The sequence below is a fragment of the Scyliorhinus canicula genome, chromosome 4, assembly GCF_902713615.1.
Source record: "Scyliorhinus canicula chromosome 4, sScyCan1.1, whole genome shotgun sequence".
Classification (NCBI taxonomy): domain Eukaryota; kingdom Metazoa; phylum Chordata; class Chondrichthyes; order Carcharhiniformes; family Scyliorhinidae; genus Scyliorhinus; species Scyliorhinus canicula.
Genome location: NC_052149.1, coordinates 66,320,556 through 66,332,126, shown reverse-complemented (window position 1 = coordinate 66,332,126; position 11,571 = coordinate 66,320,556). Strand labels below are relative to the sequence as shown.

General features: G+C 43.1%; 1 protein-coding gene across 4 annotated transcripts in view; it reads right to left on the bottom strand.

Annotated features, from left to right (window-relative positions):
• Positions 1-1,781: 1,781 nt before the first annotated feature.
• Positions 1,782-11,571, bottom strand: part of efcab14 (EF-hand calcium binding domain 14) — a 113,258-nt gene continuing 103,468 nt past the window's right edge. For all 4 annotated transcript variants that reach the window (XM_038794387.1, XM_038794389.1, XM_038794390.1 and 1 more), the window contains one exon: positions 1,782-4,208. In XM_038794387.1, coding sequence (XP_038650315.1) covers positions 4,042-4,208 — 167 coding nt within the window. In that variant the 3' untranslated portion in view covers positions 1,782-4,041. The remainder of the gene's footprint in view (positions 4,209-11,571) is intronic.

Sequence of the window (11,571 nt, the reverse complement as noted above, 5' to 3'; positions counted from 1 at the left end):
TCTCTTCTTCCCATAGTTTAGAACAGAGTAGAACAGGAACTGGCAAGAGGTCAGAACACAAGGAGGCAAAGTACATAGGTGATCCTTCACAATAGTATGATTGTGAGGATCACAAGGAGGGAATGTAGCCATGCTGGCCACGCAAAATGGACACTGAGCCAAACTAAAATGGAAGGCTGCTGGGAAACAGACAGTTCAGCCAGAACAGCAGTCTGCAAAGAGCAGTTTGCATTCTGCAGCAGCAGAAACCAGTTTGGGCTCAGGTGAAAAGACCTTAGCTAGGTGCAAATGGCAAAACGCTTTGCATGCTAATGAGGCCATCAGACTTGAACACCCACACAATAGATACATTTGGTTCTGAATGGACACATTCCAATCAAGACCCAGACATCGAGGCACCAGAAACCTCCAAACAAAAGGACATAAGAAACGCCCCCTCCATCACGGAGACCCCCTCGCATTGGGGAATTAATCCAGTATCGATAAGAAATTGATCCAATAGGTAGAGCCCGCCCGAGAAGAGGGAAGGACAACGGAACCCCTATAAAAGATAGGGACCTCGTGTTGTCCGGTCTGTTAAACCCGTGCTCCGGCTCCGACTGACACCTGGTATCCTGACTCCAGCCGTTGAGCACCAGCCGCCGAAACCGTAAGTTCAACGCTCGCTACGCGATCCAAGCCCACTAGACTCCCAAGTGCCAGAACGCTTGCTGAAGGCTGCAGACAAAACCAGGACGAAGGCCTCGTTCTCTGACCTTGCCTGTTCCTGTTAGATAAGTATTCTGTTTGCTTATGTTTAGTTGTAGCTTAGTCTCTTAGTGTGTGCATGAGTATTTATTATTAACTGTATAATAAATATTGATCGTTTGAACTTGACTAATCGGTGTATCGTCTTTATTACTTTGAACTTGACCTTGGAATACTTGTGACGTTGCCTATACGGCAGCTGGCGACTCCAGAGCTAAATAATTACATAGAACAGAGCCTAGCAGTGTTAAGCACACGTCGAACTCGGAGGCGTGTTAATACACTCCAATAAACGCGTTTTACGCCCATAGTAAAACGTGCAACATTACAAAGGGCCTTTCTTGGCATTGTTGCCTTTTTGGTGGATACATTGTAGAGCAAAACACAAAAGTTAGTTAATGACGAGGCAGCTCAAGGTACAGTATATACAAATTAAGAGAAACATCAATAAAACTTCCAATAAATACTGCACATTATTCAAGTTAATCAATAGTGTCATGGGAGATATGTTTTAGGGAGCATTTGCTTGGGCATAGATCATTTCTACATAATGGGAATAACTCCTACTACAAGAATTAATTTACATTGGAGCTGCAGCTTCATTGGCATTCGCTGTATCCAGACTTTTAATTTATCTGTTACTAAATAAGCAATTTCAATTACTTTAAAACACTTACAGCAGCCAGTTAACTAATCTTTCACCAACCACACTTCGTTTTTAGTGAATATTGTGTTTTCACAAACAAATAATGCAGTATGAATAGATAATACAGTAGGAATAGAGTTTGCATAATCTTCTGCTGTTGACGTGCAAATTATTTGGTTCAGAAGTGCTCAATGGGATAATGTCATTATTTTCCTATGAGAAGTGAGATACTGCAAAGACATTAGTTCTTACGTACTTCCAGAAGCTATTATCACAGATTGTATAAATATTCCATTCACATTGATTAATCACGCTTATATTTTTTCTATTAATATTCTGAAAATCCCTATTGGGGAATTTACTACATATAAAAAAAGTTCCACCAATGTTGGAATATGGTCTTTTTATTGTTTGATAAATTATAAATATTTTGATCATTACATGATATGAAACATGCAAAACACAAGTCATCAAACCAATGGTTGTTACTTAAATACAATGTAACTAACCATTTTATTACAGGAATAACTTCTTAAAATACATTTTAGTGCATTGTATGCAACAGAGTGAAATTTAAAATTACTTATTTATCAGAATTACTTGAGACATTTATGATCTACCATTTATATGACAGTACCAAATGTCTCTGCAGCAAAGTAGTTCCTTTATTTTAGGACACTTAACCAATGTTCAGCTTTAGGTATCATCACCAGCATTGCATTATATATATATATAATATATATATGTATTAAAAAAATCAACAACCAACAGTGCAAACAACCTGAATTATTTTCCCTCCCGCACCTGCATCACAAAATTAGATCAACCTTTCTGCAAATATCTCTGCAAAACTGAATGAAGCTTATCACAATAAAATACAAAAATACCAGAAAGGCTGATCTCTTATTGCTAGTTTAATTGAAGAGGTTATTATTGGAACAGATCTATGGAATTTATGTAAATTTTGTTAAAATTATGCAGAACAAAAATATTTATTCACAAAATACTATGATTCAATAGAGAGTTGGTGTCAGCAAAGAACCAATGGAGACCATCTTAAAATCCAACATTTTGTATTGACTGTTTGACTTTCTTCCTTGCCTAATAAAATTCTGCACTTGTGGAATGCACTGAATTTGAGCATGTCCTTCAGAATATTAAGCTATTAATGGGATCTGAAGTCAATACCAGATAGACTTAATCCTAGCCCAATAATTATTGCCAAGCACACGCTAGAGACATGGATGATGATTTTAATGTTCATTTATTAAGCTTCACACATCAGAAATACCTTGCAGGCAATCTGGTTCCATATTTATTTTATTATTTTATGCCACTTTCGGAAAATAAAATGTCCAATTATTCAAGTCAAAGAAAGCTTCAGTTTTATAAGGTTGCATTTTTAAGTACTGATCTTAATAATGAAACAACAGTGCTATAAACTACTAAATTTACAGGTTAGTTTTGCACTCAACAACAAAACTCAAGGTTAGCAAGGTTAATCTGCAAAACAAACCCCTTTTCTGACTGAACTAAAGTGACTGAGTGACAGATCCGAAAGACAGTCCAGTTCTTAAGTACAAGGAATGGCTTACATGAAGCCATTAAAAAAACCAATGTAAAGAATATGAATGCTTGTTGGAGAAAAATATATTTTGAAGATGCCATGATATTGGTTGTGCATCACGCCAATGCATGACTCTCAATTTGATGGCAGAAACCTCAAAGCAAACATGCTTTTTTTTTAAAAAAGGACCTTCCTGGTAGCCAGCATTAGTAAATCCAAGTTTACTTTGAGGTTGCTGTCAGCTGCCTGCAATCCATACATTGGGAGCCACAAGCATGGACATAGCACAAAAGCACTATAGTAGATGTCTCATTTACCTGCACAAAAGTGGTCACATTTACTGTACTGTACATACAGTATACAAATTGCTGAATTTTGTAAATTTTCAGAGCTGGCAATGTCCTGCAACAGTTTAGGAAAAGTCAATCCCAAGATAAAAGAGTAGTCATAAATCTTCCCAAAAATTTGCCTCAAATCAGTGAGATGTACATATTAAATTTCTGTCAAGAGTGACTAAAATGGTTATGAATTCTCCATTGAAAATAATGGAAATTTCTAAACCCTCTAGATGTGCTGAAGGTGGAGGGGTGACATTGAACATATCCATTGCATATATATAATATTTAAGTTCAAAGAGGAAATCCCGCTCTTTCTTTCCCCCTCCCGACAGCACCAATGGAAGGCTCAAAGCACAAAACTTAATTCACTTTTGTCTCCTTCAAAATGAATGGAAACCTGTATTGTACAAGTTTATGAACCTGCAATGAGTTCGATTATTCGTGAAGTTTAAGAAGTCAGTTCAATGCGTGAGAAATTTAAAGCAAAGCAAAAAATCCTGAATGATTAATTCCTTGCTCACGTGAGATATGACAGACTGATTCATAAAAGTTTTTTTTTGGGAAAACCCAAAGTTAACACCTTAGAATATCTATTCTATAAGGATATAAGCAAATTTTGCACAATAGTGAAATACTGTTTAAAAGGTGCAATTGTAGCAATTAGAAGTCAGTACTTCCATTTAAAAACTCAACCAGTCCAATTAATTACTATGTTGAGTACCCCTCCCCCACAAACCCCTGTCTTATGGATCAAATGCATCAGAGAGTTCTGATTGAGAGAATCTTCCATCTTCATTCAAATCAAATGGTTGCATTTCTTCAGGCTTAGGGGTTTGGATCCCAAATAAATTATGAAGATCTTCATAAGAGAGTTGGCCATCATTAGATTTAAGAAACATATCCTGTAGAGCTGCAATAATAAAAGCACAAAATATATTTGACAATGATACACTCTTCAGACAAGGCAGAATTAAGGCACTTAAAAAGAAAAAAGTATTTCACCACAGGAACCAACACACACGATGGATGGTCGTTTTCCTTTATGCAGCTGCCCAAGAGTATAAAGGTTTAATTTGAATTGTCCCAATTTGGTTTGGAATGGACCAAGACCACTGCAGAAGCAGGGCTGTGTGCTGGTATGCTGTATGGTTTAAGCAGATTCACTGTGCAAACACAAGGGTTTTATGCATTTGTGCTTGCTAACCTGCACCTAAATTCACTGGATCAAGACAAGTGGAATATCTTTGCAGGCAAGGAGTGTGCATCCCTGCTGAACAAAACTTCAGGTGGACTTCTCAGTAGCTTGGTTTAAGAGACTCGGAGCCATTCTGACAGGGTTTAACATAGCAAAAAGAACTTGCATTTATATAGGACCTCTACCACAATAAACAGGTCAAAGACACTTCACAGGGGTGTTCTAAAGCAAAATCCGACATCAAGCTGCAAAGTTATATTAGGACAGATGACCAATAGGTAATGTTTTCAGAAGGGTACTAAAGGAAGAAAACCAAGTCGAGAGGGAAAAAGTGTTAGGAGCGAATTCTAGAGTTGAGGGCCTTGGTAGCTCAAGGGATGGCAAACAATGGTTCAGTGATTAAAATTGGGGATGCCGAGGTGGAAATGGTTGACAGCTTCAAATTCCTAGGTGTGCACATTACCAGCAATCTGCCCTGGTCCACCCACGTTGACTCGAAGACCAAGAAAGCATATCAGTGCCTATACTTTCTCAGGAAACTGCGGAAATTCAGCATGTCCACATTGACTCTTTAACAATTTTTACAGATGCACCATACAAAGCATCCTATCTGGCTGCATCACAACCTGGTTTGGCAACTGATAGGCCCAAGACCGTAAGAAACTGCAGAGAGTTGTGAGCACAGCCCAGTCCATCAAGTCTGCCATACGTTTTCTCTGTCCACACCTCCCGCTGCCTTGGGAAAGCGGGCAGCATAATCAAAGACCCCTCCCACCCAGGTTATTCTCTCTTCCAACTTCTTCCATTGAGCAGAAGATGCAAAAGTTTGAGAACACGCACAAACAGGTTCGAAAACAGCTTCTTCATCCTGTTACCAGATTCCTGAATGATCCTCTTATGGATTAAATTGATCACTTCACACATCTTCTCTACTGTGTAGTACTATACTCGGTATGCTCACCCGATGCCGGTTATTATGTATTTACAGTATGTATTTGTGCGTGTCCTATGTTTTTTCATGTATGGACTGTACACAGAACAATACTTTTCACTGTAGCTCAGTACACGGGATAATAAATCAAATTCAATTCAATTCGGTTCGAGAGATAGGGAGGGGCAAAACCATGGAGGGATTTGAAAACAAGGGTGAGAATTTAAAAACCAAAGTATTGCTTAATCGGAAACCAATATAGGTTAGCAAGCACAAAGATGATGGATGAGCGGAACTTGATGCGAGTGACAGCATAGTTTTTTATGACCTCAAAGTTTATGGAGGCAGAAATGCTTGAGGCTGGCCAGAAACGCATTGGATTAGTTAAGTCTTGTGGCAACAAAGGCTTGGGTGAGAGTATTTTAGGTACATTTCATTGCCTTCTCAATTGTATGGCATTACCTCAAGTCCCGGATTTTTAAATTTCCCCAGTTTTGAATTTTTTAAATTGCTAGTCATTTTCCGTTCAACTTTATTAACCACTGTACTTTTGAAAGTGCAGGTGCAACACTAACGTAAAGATCCAAGTCTGCTGATATTTTGGTGCAGGTTTTGATGCTTTGGTTCCCCCCCCACCCCCCCAATGTTATTGCAGGTTAGATAGTGCAAGTATAAACAATGCTGATAATTACAAATTTCCTGGACATACAATAAACTTCATTTTGAAGCCCAAGCTATCTTCAAGCCATTCTGTTCAGCCCTAGCCTTGAAATATTGCTCTGCCTTTTTGTTTCTTTGAAGTACGGCCTACTGATGTGCATTATGGTACTAGATTTAAGTATACAGGGCATAATTTTGAAGTCGACAGATTCTAAAGAAGTAGAATCTTAGACATTAGAATATTTTTGAAGGCTTGAAGCAAATATTTTTTAATTATAATGTTTTATGTATGACAGCTTTAAATGTTCCAGGGATTGCTGACTAAGTTTTTTAATGGCCCAGATTTTATAGTCAGCAATGAAGCTTGTTGTTCATCGAAAAAGTGATCTAAAAACTGTTAAGGGACTTCCTCTTTCCCAATATCGATTGGAATTTTGCTTCTACAGGTGATCTGTTCAGTCTATGAGCAGGGCAGACAGTGGGGGAATAATCAATAAATCAAACTGAAGAATTCTCATAGATGGCAAAACAGGAAATACAAATGACACTAAAATCGTTGTACCGAGAGCAAAATAATGATCGGGAAATACATGTGGGATTGAGAAACTTTGCAGAAAAAAACTAAACATTTTTTAAATACAGACTCCACACTTGGAAATTATTTTTTGGGTCAGTTGTTGTTCAGCAGTTAGGAGTACAAAGTTCTAAATTTTGACTCTTGACTGACCAATGGTTAAGTTTTTAATCTGGTTTTTTAGCACAAATATTTTACTTTAATGCTACTCTATTTTAATGCTAGGAATATTATAGGTAAGAGTTAAAGGCATAGATTGACACGTAAAATTGTGATATTGCTCCATGAATACAGAGCTGTGGTGGAGGGAGGGGCGGAACCTGCAACTCAACATTCCAGGGCATAGAATCTTCAGGCGAGATGAAGGAGGCTGTAAAACAGGTGGTGATGCATTATTAATTGAGTAGTCAGTTACTGCAGTGAGTAGGGCTATATCTTAGAAGGATCTTCAAATGCGGCTTTGAGAGTCGAGTTTAGAAATAAAAAGGGGGCAGCCCCATTGCTGGGAGCGTATTATAGGTCCCCAAACAATCAGCGGGCAAAAGAGGAGCAGATATGTAGACAATTCACCGAGGCATGTTAAAATAATAATAGGATAATTATACTAGGAGATTTCAACTTCCCCAACATTAATTAGGATAGACATAGTGTAATGGGTTTTTTTTTGGGGGGGGGGGGGGATTTCTTGAAACGTATTCAGGATAGCTTTTTATGTCAATGCGTAGAAGGGAAGGCACAATGCTGGATCCAATTCCTGGGGATCAAACCTGTACAGGTGTTCAAAGTGGAAGGAGGGAGCATTTTAGTGACAGCAACCACACAGAGTACAATTTAAGTTTGTTTTGGAATAGGAAAAAGATGGTCTGCAAAAAAATGGCTTGGGGGGGGGGGGGGGGGGGAGGGAAGAGAAGGCAGACTTTCTTAGAATAAAGCAGGATCTGACCAAAGTAGACTTGGAACAGCTTCTTGTGGGAAATTATACAGCACAGCAGCAGAGGGCACTCAAAAAGGAAATGGGGAGAGTGCAGGCCCTACATCTTCCCTTAGGATGCAACGTAAGAATGATGGAAGTCTAGGAAAGAAAGAAAAGAGGAGTGTTTAGTACGTACAAATGGAGTCAATCAGCCAAGGCCTTTGTGGAGTACAGAAAGTGCAGGGGGAATAATAATAATCTTTATTGTCACAAGTAGGCTTATGTCATAACATCCACTCATGTATATAATGAGATGCAGACAGGCAGTGATTGACACACAGGATGACCAATGAACACACAACACAGAACAACCAATCACCAGACAGGACACCACCACTATAAAGCCCACAGGGCATTAAGACTCTCTCTCTCAGGACCCAGCTACTGAGACAAGCTAGCGAGCACTATTACCATGCGGTAGCTAGTAAGTCTGGTCAAGCCAGTAAGAGGTCATCAGTTGGATTAGAATAGATTAAATATAACAGTGTTGAATCATCTCCTGTGTCAGACGTTTGTTTCTAGCTTCCCTGCCTCCAGTTGCAGTCGACGTCGAACCAATCTGCCCAACACATCATGGTACCAGAGTGATATTAATCCTGCCGAACCTACCTCGAGTGAATCTGCAACGACCAGCAAGCGGCCATCCAGCGAAATGGAAAACATCCAGCTTCCTCCGCATCTCCAGAAACCTCGCCGCCAATTGGAAAATCTTCAAGCAAAAGTTCCTCCTGTATATCGAGGCCTCCGACCTCGAGGCAGCATCAGATGCCAGGAAGATCGCGCTATTCTTGTCGACTGCGGGGGATCATGCCATCCATATCTACAACTCGCTTACGTTTGCCGATGGCGAAGACAAGACGAAGTTCAAGACAGTTCTGCTAAAATTCGACAGCCACTGCGACATTGAGGTGAATGAGAGCTTTGAACGGTACATCTTCCAACAGAGGCTTCAGGGTAGGGATCAACCTTTTCAGTCCTTCCTGACCCATCTCCGCATCCTGGCGCAGTCATGTAATTATGGCTCGACGGCTGATTCCATGATCCGGGATCAGATCGTTTTCGGGGTCCACTCCGGCAGCAGCCCCTCAAAATAAAACAGCTGACCCTCTCCATCGCTATCGAGACGTGCGTTGTCCATGAGCATGCCAAGAATCGTTACTCCCACATCAAGGCGGCAGAAACTGCAAAACTGGCCTCCCACGAGGCAGAACGGGTGCAGGCCATTGCAAAAATGCAAGGCCTGAGCATCGAGGAGAGTGGCCGTTTTGCACGCTTTTCCTCAGGTCCTTACGCATGCGCGCCACGACCGGGTGGACGATGAGGCCGAAAATCCTAATGCGCAGATGCATACATCTGCCGACCGCAGTGCGCATGGTGCACGGAACGCGTTGACGTCAGCGTTATGACGTGTCCGAATTGTGGCTCCGCCCATTTTAAGCGGCAATGTCCATCCAAAGGACGCCGATGTCTACAGTGTGGGAAGCCTGGCCATTACCCGGCCTTCTGCAGGTCCGCTCCACCGATTATCAGCCAGCGATCCCAGATATGACGCTGGAATGTCCGCTCGTTACAAGACATGCAGGATTCGGATCTCGACAGCCCAACGGACCCTGATGCTGACTGTCTCGAGTCTCCACATCGGGTGGGCATCATAACCACACGCGAGCTGGTCTCCACTGCACCTGCAACCCGCCTTCAGAACCTCAGTGTGGATCCTGACGACGTGTGGTGTGCTATCCTCACAGTCAACCAGGCTCGCATCCGATTTAAACTGCACACCGGTGCGTCTGCGAACCTCAAATCACAGTCAGATCTCGACAGCATCCGTGACCAACCAAGCATTCTTCCACCAGCAAGGCTATAGCTGCCAGTGGATCGTGTCAGCTAGGGGTATCTCACAAGGCAATTATGGCAACATTACGATTCGAGATCGTCCGGCCTGACAGGGTACTCGGGCCTGCAAGCTCCTGAATCTGGTCCAGTGAGTCCACACCATGTCCTCGACACCAGCGACTGCCTCGCCCGATGTGAATCTCCAGGCCGAGATAGACGACATTCTCACACAATACCACAAAGTGTTTGATGGGGTGGACACGCTCCCATATCGCTAGAAAATATTGCTCAAGCCGAACGCCACCCCAGTGATCCATGCAACACGCCGGGTGCCAGCTCCTCTCAAGGATCGTCTAAAAAAGCAGCCACAAGACCTTCAAGACCAGGGCATCATCTCAAAGGTCACAGAACCAACAGACTGGGCCAGCTCCATGGTCTGCGTAAAAAGAAACTCTCTGGTGTACTCCGCATTTGCATTGATCCCAAAGACCTGAACCGCAACATCATGCGAGAGCACTACCCAATCCCGGAGCGTGAAGAGTTAACCAGTGAGATGGCTCATCCAAATTCTTCACCAAGCTGGACGCCTCCCGTGGCTTCTGGCAAATACAGCTGAACGCGTCCAGTCGGAAGCTATGCACGTTTAACACTCCGTTTGGCCGCTATTGCTACAACCGCATGCCTTTCGGTATCATATCTGCTTCCGAAGTATTTCATCGCATCATGGAGCAAATGATGGAGGGCATCGAGGGGGTGAGAGTCTATGTGGACGACGTGATCATCTGGTCCACAACGCCCGAGGATCACATTGTCCGCCTCAAACAGGTCTACCAGCGTATTCATGAAAATGGCCTCCAGCTCAACAGGGCCAAATGCTCATTTGGTAAATTCGCTATCAAGTTTCTGGGTGGCCACATTTCACAGCAGGGTGTGCAACCTGACGCCGACAAGGTGCTGGCGATCAAGAAGGCAGTCCTCCGCTTCCTCGGGATGGTACATTTTCTAGGGAAATTCATTCTGAATTTGGCAGCCCATACCACGGCCTTCCGGCATTTCGTAAAGAAGTCAACAGTGTTCCAGTGGCTGCCCGCACATGAAAAGGAGTGGCTCGAGCTGAAGGCGAAGCTCAGCACAACCCCAGTACTGGCGTTCTTTGACCCAACCAGGGACGCAAAGATCTCGACTGACGCAAGCCAGGACGGCATTGGGGCGGTGCTCCTCCAGCGAGATGACTCCTCGTCCTGGGCTCCAGTGGTATATGCCTCCAGGGCTATGACGCCGACTGAGCAACGGTATGTCCAGATCGAAAAGGAGTACTTGGGTCTCCTGACAGGAATAGTAAAGTTTCATGTCTACGTATACGGCCTGCCGAAGTTCACTGTGGAAACACACCACAGGTCCACATAATCCACATAAGGAGGATTTAAATGACATGCCACCTCGGCTACAGTGAATTCTTCTTTGTCTCCGCCGATATGACTTCGAACTCGTCTACACACCGGGTAAGCAGCTGATCATCGCGGATGCCCTATCCCGATCCATCACCACACCGTGTGAACAGGGCGACTTCATCTGCCACAGAGGCACAGGTGCAGTTGTGTGCCAGCAACCCCCCAGCCACTGGTGAACGAGTGGTCCAAATACGTGGTCCATGTTTCTACAGCCAGGAGTGATCCGATTTTGCACGATCCTACAACTTCAGTCACATCACCTCCAGTCCCCATTACCCGCAATCAAACGGGAAGGCCGAGAAAGGGGTCCATATTGTCAAGCGGTTGTTGTGCAAGGCTGCAGACTCAGCCTCCAATTTCAACTTGGCGCTGCTGGCTTACAGGGCAATCCCTCTGTTGACTGGTTTGTCTCCGGCGCAGATGCTCATGAACCGCAACCCGAGGACAACTGTTCCAGCTTTCCATATTCCAGACCTTGACCACCTCATGGTGCTGCAAAAAGTGCAGCGATCCAGGAACCAGCAGAAGATCACATATGATGCTCATGCCACGGATCTGCCTGCGCTGGCTCCAGCAGATGTTGTTCGCGTCCAGTTGCCTGAGGGAGGTTGGTCAGCCCCAGCTGTTCTTGTCAGGAAGGCCGCCCCAAGGTCTTT